Source organism: Artemia franciscana, chromosome 13, assembly GCF_032884065.1.
Source record: "Artemia franciscana chromosome 13, ASM3288406v1, whole genome shotgun sequence".
NCBI classification, from domain to species: domain Eukaryota; kingdom Metazoa; phylum Arthropoda; class Branchiopoda; order Anostraca; family Artemiidae; genus Artemia; species Artemia franciscana.
The window spans coordinates 21,378,714-21,392,909 of record NC_088875.1 but is presented as its reverse complement, the minus strand read 5'-3'; the positions used below and the strand labels follow the sequence as shown (position 1 = coordinate 21,392,909).

General features: G+C 35.7%; 1 protein-coding gene and 1 long non-coding RNA gene across 3 annotated transcripts in view; one reads left to right on the top strand and one right to left on the bottom strand.

The window, feature by feature from the left end:
• The window catches only part of LOC136034647 (cartilage oligomeric matrix protein-like), a 208,356-nt gene that overhangs the window by 41,909 nt on the left and 152,251 nt on the right, over positions 1 to 14,196 (top strand). For both annotated transcript variants that reach the window (XM_065715952.1, XM_065715953.1), the window contains exon 4: positions 8,530 to 8,647. In XM_065715952.1, the coding sequence (XP_065572024.1) occupies positions 8,530 to 8,647 (118 nt within the window). The remainder of the gene's footprint in view (positions 1 to 8,529; positions 8,648 to 14,196) is intronic.
• Positions 1 to 14,196, bottom strand: part of LOC136034650 (uncharacterized) — a 70,576-nt gene that overhangs the window by 47,205 nt on the left and 9,175 nt on the right. The window lies entirely within an intron of this gene.

The following is a 14,196-nucleotide window of genomic DNA, read 5'->3' as shown; positions in this document are numbered from 1 at the left end:
TATAAAATGCGGAGGAGGCTCATTGGATTGGTAATCAGAGGTTCTAATGTTCTTTTTAAGACTAAATGTGATCGAAGGTGGGATACCTTCCAAACCTCGTATTTTCCCGAAATGCATTTGATAAAAATTTTGAGATAGCCACTTGTTGTCGTAGAAACTTAAAAAAAGATCGTTCGATTGGAAATTGAAAAAGCTAGCGCTTTTTTAGTCAAAAGTGATTGGAGGGCAACACCCCCCCCCTCCAACCATCAATTCCCAAAACACAACAAATAAAAATTTTGAGATAGCCATTTTGTTCAGCGTAGTTGAAAGGTCTGGAAGTTATGTCTTTTTTAAACCCTCATACATTTTCAAGACCAGAACATAATTTGCACTTTACTGAAAAAGAAAGGCTGTGGATAGTCAGTTTAGGATACATATACTGATATTTATTCCTTAAAGCTTAAGTAATTTTTTCATTTATTAAAGTTAAAAAGTTAAAACATTTTAAATGCAATTAGGAGTCAACTTCTAAGAGTCAAAAGTGAATCGAGGGATGTCAGCCCCCCCATCCCAAAGCCGATCTTTTATCAAAACATATCCGATCGAAACTTTAAGAGACCTGTTTTGTTCAGTATTATTGAAAGATCCAGTATTGGGAATGTCAACCTCCCCACAGTCATCAGGACAAGGGCTGTAATTTAGACAATTCCTTCATTGTTTACACATAGTATCTGTTATTGAGAAAGGTATGTATGTTTGAATTTTACTTCCCAAGAAAACGAAGAATATTCAGATGAGACTTTCAGAGAATGTTGAGGGGAGTGTTGGAATAAATCAAAACACGTTATGAGTATACCGATTGTCAAAAGGGTACAACACGGTGATAACTGAATGTATACTGAGCATGCTATCAATAATACTGCAACTACCACCACTACTACTACCACAACCACTATGTACATGCACATATATAAAAACTATTACAATTATTCGTAAGGGCATGAAGGACAAATTTTCAAGAATTTTTTAGTGGGAAGATGAACTGAATCAGAGCAGGCCCTCTGTATGCAGGTTAAAGGGTGTAACAGCAGTATCTTAGGAACATTTGAAATTAACAGGGCTTGATGTGAAGGATGTTGAACTAACCAAAAGAAAATATTTGCATCCTAATGGTTCTGCTTCTACTCATACTGTTATTTACATACTGTTAGTATACTGTTACTATTATTACTATTATTGGGAGTTAGTTACACTCCAATCACGTTCGAATATTAAAAAGGGCACTAGTCTTTTCAATTTCTGATCGAATGAGCACTTTTCGAAGTTTCTACGACTACAAACGACCATCTCAAAATTTCTTCCGAAGTTTTTACGATCATCCTTCCTATATAAGCCTTATATGCTACCACGACATAGCTTACAACCCCTGCCCCAAGGGCTGTAGGGGTGCGTCATCCTCAAATAAATAATTTCCGGAGCTTTCAATTACTTTAAACAAAATGACTATCTCCAAATTATGATTGGACATGTTTGGAAAAACAGTGGGCGTGGGAGGGGGGTTAGTTGCCTTCTAAACATTTTCGACTATCAAAAGGTGCACTAAGCCCTTTCAATCTTCAATCGAATGAGCTTTTTTTGAAGTTTTTATGACAACAAACGGCCATCTCAGAATTTCTATTAGATAGATTTCAGGAAAAATACGAGGTGTGAGGCGGGGACATCCACCCTCCGATAACTTTGAATCTCAAACATGGCGCTAGAACGTCTTATTACCAGTCCAATGAGCCCCTCCAAAATTTAGACGATTACCCTTTCAATATATACCTTATACACCCCCAGGGCATAACTTACAGTCATTTCCCTGAAGGGTCTGGCGGGGTTGTCATCCTCAAAGACACAATTTCCGGAGCTTTCAATTATGTTGAACAAAATGGCTATCTCAAAATTTTGATTGGATTTGTTTGGGGAAATGGTGGGCACGGGAAGGAGGTTAGTTACCCTCCAATCACTTTCGATTATTGCAAAGGGTACTAGCCTTTTCAATTTACAATCGAATGAGCCTTTTTCGAAATCTTTACGACAACAAAAAGCCATCTCAAAATTTCTATCAGATATATTTCGGGAACCCTCGCCCTGAGGGCTCGGGGGAGGGGGGCTCATAAACAAAGACATAATTTTCGGACCTTTCATTTACGTTGAACAAAATAGCTATCTCAAAACTTTGATTGGACGTGCTTGACAAAATGGTGGCCATAGGAGGAGGATTAGTTTCCCTCCAACCATTTTCGATTATTGAAAATAGCCCTTTCGATTTCCAATCGAATGATTCTTTTTCGAAGTTTCTACGACAACTAATGGTCATCTCAAATTTCTATCAGATACATTTCAGGAGAATACGAGGTGTCGGGGGGAGGTATCCACCCTCTGATCACTCTGAATCTTAAGAAGGCCATAGGACTTCTGATTACCAATCTAGTGAGCCCCCTCCGAAGTTTACACGATCACCTTTTCTGTATATACCTTAAATGCCCCCAGGATATAACTTACAACCCTTGTCCTGAGGGCTCGGAGGGAGGGGGCTCATCCTCAAAGACATAATTTGCAGACTTTCTAACTGCTTTGAACGAAATTACTATCTCAAAATTTTTATTGGATATGTTTGGGGAAATGGTTTGTGTAAAAGGGGGTGGGGGTTAGTCGCCCTCCAATCACTTTCAACTATTAAGAACGGCACTACCCCTTTTAATTTTTATTTAAGAATTAACGACGCTTCTTGACTACTAAGGTCCCTGCGTCGGCCCTGCAGTGCATTCCTGCAGCGTGATTCGATCTCTGGGTCCCGTATTACCAAGCTAAGGTCAAATCCACTGCTAGCCCTTTTAATTTCCAATCCAATTAGCCTCTTTTGAAGTTTTTGCGACGACAAATAGCCATCTCAAAATTCTATTAGATGTATTCTGGGAAAACATGAGGTGCGGGAGGGGTATCCACCCTCCCACTAATCTGAATCTCAAAAAGCGTATTAAATCTTCTGATTGACCATTCAATGAACCCCCTCCGAAGTTTATACGATCACCCTTTCTATATAAACCTTATATACATCCTCCAAGACATAATTTTCAGACCTTTTGACTACGTTGAACAAAATGGCTATCTCAAAATTTTGATTGGATGGGTTTGGGGAAATGGTGGGTGTGAAAGAGATGTTAGTTGCCTTCAAATCACTTTCGACTATCGAAAAGGGCACAAGCCTTTCCAGTTTCTAATCAAATGAGCCCTTTCGATGTTTCCACGACAACTCCTTCGATATGAAGTGCCCTGGTCTAAGAGAAAAAGATGATTATAATACATTGTGCTCACATCACACTTTATTTAGCGCTATTGCACTTCCTATGATTACTAAATTAAAAACAGGATTTCTTATGAAAATAAGGAGTGAGTCTCCAGATTACTATAAATGCAGAAATGAAGCCTAGAACGAAGAGAAATTAAAATATGGACAATATTGTCCTAGGACAATATTTGACAATATTGTCAATATTGACAATATAGGATAATGGAAAATATGGACAATGAACCCAGTCAAACAGTTCGTGGTAACGAGCTGTAATAAGGAGCGACCCGGCTCAATAGTAACCAAAACTCTAGAAAATGGAATTCTGATACCAATAACTATATCAAAAGAATCATTTTTTAATGCTGATTTTAAATATATAAGTTTCATCAAATTTAGTTTTACCCATCAAAAGTTATGAGCCTGAAAAAATTTGCCTTATTTTAGAAAATAGGGGGAAACACCCCCAAAAAGTCATATAATCTTAACGAAAAATTACACCATCAGATTCAGCGTATCAGTAAACCCTATTGTAGAAGTTTCAAGCTCCTATCTACAAAAATGTGGAATTTTGTATTTTTTGCCAGAAGGCAGATCACGGGTCCGTGTTTATTTGTTTGTTTGTTTGTTTTTTTTTTTTTTCCCAGGGGTGATCGTATCGACCCAGTGGTCCTAGAATGTTGTGTGAGAGCTCTTTCTAACAGAAATGAAAAGTTCTAGTAGCCTTTTTAAGTGACCGAAAAATTGGAGGGCACCCAGCCCCCTCCCACGCTAATTATTTTCCCAAAGTCAACGGTTCAAAATTGTGAGATAACCATTTCATTCAGCGTGGTCGAAAAACCTTATAACTATGTCTTTGGGGACGATTTACTCTCCCACAGTCCCTGTGGGAGATTTTTTTGGAAAATATGGGTTTTTTTGGTTGGGATTTTTTTGTTGGGATTTTTTGTTGGTATTTTTTGGTTGGGGGAAGGGTTGAAAATAGGGGGATATGTTAAGGGAACTTTTCATCGAGAAATTTGTCATGGGGGAGGAAAATTTTCATGAAGGGAGCGCAGGAGCATTATTTCTAGCATTATTTAAAAAAAAAACAATGAAAAAATAAATATGAAAAAGTTTTTTAAGGAGCAGCATTAAAACTTAAAACGAACAGAAATTATTATGCATATGAGGGGCTCCCTAATACCTCTCTCTTTACGCTAAAGTATTTTTGGTAATGTCAACTATTTATTCTAGTAAGGGTCATTCTTAATGAACTGGGACAAAATTTAAGCTTAGTGTAAAGAGCGAGATACTGACGAGGGGGTGAACCCTCTCATATATGTAATAAAAATATGAGGATACAAAACTTCGTTACGTAAGCTAATTTGTAAGTTGGGTAAATCTTTTACTAATAAAAACATTCGTAAAAAATTAAAAGTTCCAGTTGCCCTTTTATGTAACCAAAAAATCAAAGGGCAACTAGGCTTCCTCCCCCACTCTTTTTTTCTCAAAATCATTCGATCAAAACAATGAGAAAGCCATTTAGCCAAATAATAAAAAATAAACATCCAAATTTCGTTTTAATTATTCCTTTGCGGAGAACCAAAGCGAAAACATGCATTGATTCAAAAACGTTCAGAAATTAAATAAAAAAAACAAGTTTTTTTTAACTGAAAGTAAGGAGCGACAATAAAACTTAAAACAAACAGAAATTACTTCGTATGTGAAAGGGGCTGCTTCCTCATCAACGCCCCACTCTTTACGCTAAAGTTTTTACTGTTTAAAAAGTTGAGTTGAGAGAAAAAGTCAAACTTTAGCGCAAAGAGTGAGGTGGTGATGAGGAAGCAGTCCCTTTCATATACGAAGTAATTTCTGTTCGTTTTAAGTTTTAATGTCTCTCCTTACTTTCAGTTAAAAAACTTGTTTTTATTATTATTTAGTCTTATAACAAACTGGAAATACCGCTAATAAAGTGTAGTAATGCAGCCCCTAGTCCCCCCCAAGAAAAGGCTAGCCCCCAAAATTTCATTTATGCCATACTGAAAACAAAGTAGATTTGTAAAATGTAAAGTTTGTTTAGGCAATTGTTTTTCTGCACAATTTAAAAGAAGCAGAGGTACTTGAATGATAAACCTCATACCGCTCAAGTTGTTCATTCATTGACGCATTATGTTTTTTTTTCGTTAGTTTCTTTCAGCTTAGCGTGAGACAAGACAAAGAGAAGTGCCAGAATAGATGGACAATATATAGTTTGGGCAATATACTTGCACATGAGGGGGGGGGTAAGTTATTTCGACAGTGTGAAGTTAGAAAACAATTCTTACTACATAATATGCAGAATAATTGTGCCTAACACATTAGTTATGCATACCTACTGTACTTTACCCCCCCCCCCCCCCCGATCCCTTAATGTGGAAATATATAGCCCAAATTAGTTTCTAAAGTATTATATTTTTATCTTATTTTGATATATTTTATTAGGATTCAGGAAACATATTTAGGAGCGTTAGAGAAACATATTAGAAGAGCATTAGGTAGGGGGTATATCATACAAGTACCGACACAGATTTAAAGGAAGAACAGAGTGACGAAACTAAGGGTCTTCTGAAATTATATAACTTGATTAATTTTTTCATATATTTTGTATTGAAACATTTTGCCATAAACACTAATCAAATCCACTATTTGCCATAAGGGCAACTGGTGCTTAACTGAAAAGTAAATAAAATATTTAAGGGAATAAAAGAGTGACGAAAACAAGGGTTCTTTTAAAGAAAAACTGAACTAATTTTCACAGACGTTTTATGTCAAGTAATTTTCACAACAGTTATGTCTGGTAATGCATCCTCTCAAACCCCCAAAACGGTAGAATTTCATAACAGTTATGTGTTGCAATGTATCCCCTCAATCCCCAAAAATGCTAGAATTTCATTTATGATAAGTAATCGCATCTACAAGTAGTCGCTATCGCAGTCACAAGTAGTCACAGTCGCAAAAAGGCGAAATCGAAGTCACAAGCAGTCGAAATCGAAGTCACAAGTAGAATGTTTAAAGGTATTAACTTCAAACTTTCAAGACTACTAGTACCACTACTACTACTACTATCATTATTTTTGCTAGCACAACTGAGCGGCTGCAAATACAACTGGTTTTAAGTGTCAGGGATCTGTAATCTATTTTAGCTGCGGACCAAAAGAAGCTACAACCCGAATTTTAAAGGTGCGTCGGTCAGTTGTCTCATTTACAATATTGTTATTTTTTAGTACAAAATATTGGTTTCACAATATGTTTATTATTTTGTTTTCATGCATAATTATTTTTTCATAACTAAAGGGGGTGACTTGAATTTATCAATGGTCACTCAGTGACCGATATGGTATAGATTGCCAGCGCCTAAGAAAAATGGTTATCAAAGGTTTTGCAGTTTAGCAATTGCTCATTACCGAACATTAGTGGGTCTTTACTACAATGTCTTTTAAGACAGGTTATTATGATAGTTGTTGTTATATATGACAATTTTCTATTTTAGAAAGTTCCTTTATTGAAAATTGGGCGGCTTCCAGTGGCCATGCCTTCTAATATATTTTTTTTCCAAATACGCTTGATTATTTTTCTTCATTTTCTATTTAATAGTGAGTCAGATGAAGTTTAAATTTCAACATTACTTCATGTCATTCATTTTCGTTTCAGTCTTTATACTCTCAATTTCTTTTACTCATCATGTAAATTATGTTTCTTTTCCAAAGAAGGTGTATGATAATTTGGCTGAATATGTGGGAACCTTTATAAAAGGGTAGGCTATTATGTTGAGTACTGAGATTTCATGGATGGTAAAAATGTTCTTAAGCTTTGATCCAAGATTATGCCTGAATGGTTTCGTTTTCAACGGTTTTCAACAGAGTATTAATCAAGTGTCTTTCTTTGTAAATTAGGTAAGAAATAAACAGATGAAAGCCACAGAATCCCACTATTAGCCATTGGGTAGTCTAGGGAGAACTTTATTTTGATGATCCATACTGAAGACACATTATGTATATCCTAGGGTCCACATATTTGCTGTGAAGGGGGGGGGGCTAAACCTAAATTTTCACTTTGGACTGTGGGGATACCAGTTGTATTTAATATACCTCAGTGTTTCCTACTCTTCGCCACCTGGTATACATTTCCGCCCAGTCTGGCACATTGTAAGCCAGGGATAAACGTACTTACATCGTGCTGTACCTCCTAGTGTCAATCGTGGTACGCTCCCTCACTGCATCACCTGTTATACGTGAAAACTTAAGCGCGACTTTATAAGTGGGAACACAATTAACTCAGAGCATATACACAAATTTTACTTTGAACAGTTAAATGTAATTCCTAAGTTGCTGATTAAACTTTACTGACAGATTTCTAACCCATTTCAGTTTCATCCCAGATTCTGAATGCAAAGTCAAATCCAACGGCACTACCTTCTTATAACCATTCCTAAGTGCAAGTACATTTTAATGCTAAGGGCTTAACTGGATTTACACCCAATAAATGAGTCAGCTGATAATTAAAAGTTTTGACTCACGCTGTTTTGGAGATTTTTAAGTGTTCCTAATTTTTTGAAGACAGACGCTATAATATTTCTTAAATTTGCCTTAAAAAGTACCAACAGTTTGATTTTCTTATTGAGATAAATCTTATCACTAAAGCATGTATTTTATTCAGAGAAGAACATAAATTGAAAACTTCAGGGTACCAAATGTAAGTAACTGACCAAAACCAAAAAGCCAAGGAAAACAAAAACAAGAAAGTCCTCAATTTATTGTAATATGTGAAAAAAAAAGGTTGTTGGGAAATTACTTGAACAAGAATTTTTCATTTACATAAGTGATACCCTCCAAAAAGGAGTAAAACGTTATTTTATTTTTTCTTATATTTGATTACGGCTATTCACGTTTCACAGTTCTTATCCTTAGGCTCAACTTTTGCTGCAATATTTTAGTTTTAGTCAATATTTAGCAATGTCATTTTGCCTCTTCTCCGGTAATTATAATTGTTTTTGGGTCTTATTAGTGTCGCCAAATTTTTTCTTTATTAGCAAATTTTCTCTTATTATGTACAGGGTTAAGAAAGCATGTTAAGTAGCCTGTAGCAGAGACCCCAAAAATTCTTAAATTGTTTACTTTTCCCAGTATTCCTCCTCGGTCTAAAATTAATGCTTTTGTTCGAGTTTAATAATAATCTTCTTTCTTTTCTTTTAGTACCGGGACAGACGAGTAAGCACGACGATACATTCCAAAGCCACTTTAGATAGCATACTAGAAAAAGCAAAATGTCCAGATGTTCAAAATCAAGAGGGAGTGTACACATACAGAAGAGGTAATTTATTTTCTTTACAATCAGAGTTTATATAAAACAAACATGGTGAAGAGCGGACACCCTTTCAGGGGCGAATGCAAAAATATATTTAAGTGACATAAGATATTGGGGGAAGTCTGGAACCCTTGGACAAGTTCAACTTACATAGGAGAAACTGTGAGGAATTACTGCTGGATTTTCTTGTTTCAAACATCAATCACTGAAAGCCTTTACTGTTCTAAAACAGCCTGTCACTGACATCCATTTCAGACTTCTATAATTGTGCTCAAGGCTGTGATGGTCAGTTTTCTAGACGATCATGTTTTGTCCCGGAGTACTACTTGAACGTACACTATGAGACAAGGATTTGAGTACTTCGGGGCATTGTGTTAAATCAATAGATTGTTTATCATAGATTCAAAAGCGATAAAAGTTACTATAGACTACAAAACCAGTACTCGAAAAAGGAGTTCGATCGCTAAATGATCATCCAACTGAATACTTGGTTAGCCTCAAATCAGAACTTATCATTTTTCCGTCTCGTTCAGTTCCACTAGAAGCAGCAGGAGGTGGTAAATGCATCAAAACTCGTGAGGCTTCGACAAAATCTGAATCACAATCTTTAGGAAATGCTAACCCTGGCTAGTACTTCCAGTTTCTGAACATTCCTCGTGAAAAATTTGAAGATTTCACTTCAAAATTAAAAATTTTTCTACCAGATGGGTTCCAAAAATTTTACCCATCTGTCTCAATCTTAAGAACGCACCAGTGTAAAGCTGTACTGGAACACTAATTTACATTACTAAATAGCAAAGGGTTATCTCATTTTTTGACAAAAAAGAAAGAAAGAACAGATCAGGCCTATTAATTAATTGCAATTCGCAGATTTTAGGCTCTAGTGTTAGGTAACAAAAGACCTTATGCTATAGTAAACTTTGACTGTGTTGATAGGAAACTATCGAATGGTTTTGTAAATATTTTTTTCCTTTTCGGAGACTATTCAATCTAACGGCCGTCCATTTATTCCTGTATATGTAACCCATAAAAATTAACTGTTAATATAAATGGTTTATCCGATAAAACCAACGGCTGTGGACTATTCTATAGTTGCAAACCAGCTATTAGCTGGGGTACATAAAAAATAGATTTTACGCCCATCTTTTCAAAATTTCCTTGAGAGCTGCCTTGGAAAATACGCAAGGGGATTTTAACCTGACCTTCTTTCATTACGAGGAGTGTGTTTTAACACTATATAATAGTTTTCCTCTTATCTTTGGAACGGCTGTTAGGAGATATTTTTAGTTTTGAAATGTCTAAGTGTAAAGAAATCGGGCGAGGGAGTGATAGGGGTGACAGTCTCCGTCTTATTTAGGAAAACTTTATTTTATTCTGAGAAGCATTAGCACTTAAATGAGCTCTTCTTCACAAAGGATTGTTATGCGAAACTTTTCTTTAGTGAAAAGAGTTTGGGGTTGACTAGGCCCCCCTTAAAAGTAATGTTCCTTGACATTTAGGATAGAGACACAAGTATTAAAGAACAAAATAAATTAAAGAAAAAACCCTTTTTAAATTAAAAAGAGATATTAAAACGTAAAATGAGCATAAATCATCCTATATATAAGAGGTGCTATCACCTCCTCGACCTCCATTCTCTAAACAAAGTGTGACTTTTCCCTCAATGCTTCAAGAAGCAATTTAATGGCCCAAGAGCAATGTGACTTCAGCACATCTAAAATACAATATAAAAAGTTTTTTTTTTTAATTAAGTGCAATAAAACTTCCAAATGTTTTGAATTACAATTGGTAAATACGCACTGGGAATTCCTTATTTCGGCAATATTTCGTTGAAAATACTTTTGGTAAACCCCTAGTGAAGCATTGCAACAAAACTTAGGGCTGAATGGGCGGCTGGGACTATGTGTTTGTTTTAAGTTTTAATATTGGTGTTTATCTTCATTTGGAACTGTTTCTTTAATAAAAAAAATTAAACTTAATATAAAATAATAAAAGTAATATCCAATTCGAATAGAGCTCCATATGAAAAGCTTGTAAGTAACAGGATACTATGTGATGATTGGGTGTAATGAAAATAATAATATATTCATGACCCATGTGATACAAAAATATGCAACACAGATGGATTAATTGAGAGAAAAAAAAAGAACCAGAGACTAAAAGTTCTGTCCGTCAGCTGTAGAAAAAATGCGTCTAAAGGAAATCCGTTCATTTTCAGAAATAAATGCATCTAAGGTTTAAAACTAACCCTGCGGACCCTTCTAGCGCAGTCGGTAGAACGCGTGTTCGGAAAGACTCTTTACCAAACCGTCATGGATTCGAGCCTTATGTTTATTACATAAAAAAACTAGTTATTTTTTTAACTGAAAGTAAGGAGCGACATTAAAACTTAAAACGAACAGAAATTACTCCGTATATGAAATGGGTTGTCCCCTCCGCAATCCCTCGCTCTTTACGCTAAAGCTTTCAATTGTTTTAAAAAGCAGAATTGTGGCAAAGAGTCAAACTTTAGCGTAAAGAGCGAGGGATTGCCAAGGGGACAACCCATTTCATATACGGAGTAATTTCTGTTCGTTTTAAGTTTTAATGTCGCTCCTTACATTCAGTTAAAAAAACTAGTTTTTTTATGTAATTTCTGAACGTTTTTGAATTAATGCATGTTTGATTTTGGCTCTCCACACATAAATTATTAAAATGAAATTTGCATATTAATTCCTTTTTTGGCTAAATGGCGTTAGTTTTGATCAGACGATTTTGAGAAAGAAGGGATGGGGAAGGAGGCCTAGTTGCCATGAAATTTTTCGATTAAATAAGAAGGCAACTATAGATTTTAATTTTTAACGAATTTTTTTATTAGTAAAAAATATACGTAACTTAAGAATTAACTTACGTAACAAACTTTTATATTCTTTAATTGCTATTATGTATATGAGGGGGTTTGTACCCTCGTTAATACCTCGTTCTTTACACTAAATCGTAAGTTTTGTCCCAATTCTTTAAGAATGACCCCTGAATCAGAAAGGCCGTAGAATAAATAGTTGAAATTACTAAAAATACCATAGCATAAAGAGCAAGGTATTTATCTCCTCCTAAATACCTCGCTCTTTATGCAAAAGTATTTTTAGAACCCCTCATATCCGCAATAATCTCTGTTCGTTTTAAGTTTCAATGCTACTCTTTACTTTCAATTGAAAAAACTTTTCCATGTTTATTTTTTCATTGTTTTTTTTATAGTAATTTTAGAAAATCTTGCGCCCTTTTCATTGAATTTCTGTTCCCCCATGATATATTTCTATATATATGATATATTTCATGATATATTACCCCACCCCCAAAACCAAAAAAAATCCCCTGAAAACGACTGTACACTTCCCAATAAACATTATTATATGTAAACACTGGTCGAAGTTTGTAACTTGCAGCCCCTCCCCCAGGAACTGTGGGGGAGTAAGTCATTCCCAAAGACATAGTTATTATGGTTGTTGACTATGCGGAACAAAATGGCTATCTCAAAATTTGGATCTATTGACTTTGGAGAAAAAATGAGCGTGGTAGGGGGCCTAGGTGCCCTCCAATTTTTTTCGTCACTTAAAAAGTGCACTAGAACTTCTCATTTCCGTTAGAATGAGCCCTCTTGCGACATTCTAGGACTACTTGGTCGATACGATGACCCCTGAAAAAAAAAAAAAAAAAACACGCACCCGTGATTCGTCTTCTGGCAAAAAATACGAAATTCCACATTTTTCTAGATAGGAGCTTGAAAATTTTGCTGCAGGGTTCTCTGATACGCCGAATGTGATGGTGTGATTTCTGTTAAGATTCTGTGACTTTTAGGGGGTGTTTTCCCCTATTTTCTAAAATAGGGCAAATTTTTTCAGGCTCGTAACTTTTGATGACAAAGACTAAATTTGATGAAACTTATATATTTAAAATCAGCATGAAAACCTGATTCTTTTGATGTATATTTTAGCATCAAAATTCCTTTTTTTAGAGTTTTGTTTACTATCGAGCCGGGTCGCTCCTTACTACAGTTCGTTACTGATTAAATAAAAAAACAAGTTTTTTTAGCGGAAAGTAAGGAGCGACATTAAAACTTAAAACGAACAGAAATTACTTCATATATGAAAGGGGCTGCTTCCTCATCAACGCCCCGCTCTTTACGCTAAAGTTTGACTCTTTCTCTTAACTCTACTTTTTGAAACAGTGAAAAAACCCCTCGTCAGTACCTCGCTCTTTACTCTAAAGCTTAAATTTTGTCCCAATTTCTTAATAATGACCCCTGAGTCACAAAGGCCGTTGAATAAATAGTTGAAATTACTAAAATACTTTAGAGTAAAGAGCAAGGTATTAGGAGGAAGTGAGCCCATCATATGTGGGCATCATATGCATCGAATAATTTCTGTTCGTTTTAAGTTTTAATGCTTCGCCTTACTTTCAGTTAAAAAAACTTTTTCTTATTTATTTTTTCATTGTTTATTTTAAATAATGCTAGAAAATCCTGCGCTCCCTCCATGAAAATTTTCTTCCTCCATGACAAATTCCTCCACGGAAAGTTCCCCCAACATATTCCCCTCTTATCAACCCCTCCACAAACTAAAAATCCCCCTGAAAATGTCTTACACTTCCAAATAGCCTTACTAATTGGCTTTACTAAATGGCTTTCTCATACTTTTGATCGAATGATTTTGACAAAAAAGAGCGGGGGAGGAAGCCTAGTTGCCCTCCAATTTTTTGGTTACTTAAAAAGACAACTAGAACTTTCAATTTTTTACGAATGTTTTTATTAGTAAAAGATATACGTAACTTATAAATTAGCTTACGTAACGAAGTTTTGTATTCTCATGATTTTATTGCATATATGAGGAGGCCCTCCCCTTCGTCAGTACATCGCTCTTTACACTAAAGCTTAAATTTTTTCCCAATTCATTAAGAATGACCCCTGAATCACAAAAGCCGTAGAATAAATAGTTGAAATTACTAAAAATACTTCAGCGTAAGGAGCGAGGTATTAGGAGGAGATGAGCCCCTCATATGCGTAACAATTTCTGTTCGTTTTAAGTTTTAATGCTGCTCCTTACTTCCAGTCGAAAATCTTTTTCATATTTATTTTTTTATTTTTTTCTAAATAATGCTAGAGAATCCTGCGCTCCCTTCATGGAAATTTTCTTCCCCCATGATAAATTCCTCGATGGAAAGTTCCCCCAACATATCCCCCTCTTCTCAGCCCCTCCCCCAACCAAAAAATATCCCTGGAAACGTCTGTACACTTCCCAATTACCATTACTATATGTAAGCACTGGTCAAAGTTTGTAATTTGTAGCCCCTCCCACGGGGACTGTGGGGGAGTAAGTCGTCCCCAAAGACATAGTTATAAGGTTTTTCGACTACGCTGAATAAAATAGCTATCTCAGAATTTTGATCCGTTGACTTTGGGAAAATAATTAGCGTGGGAGGGGGCCTAGGTGCCCTCCAATGTTTTTGGTCACTAAAAAGGGCACTAGAACTTTTCATTTCCGTTAGAATGAGCCCTCTCGCAAGATTCTAGGACCACTTGG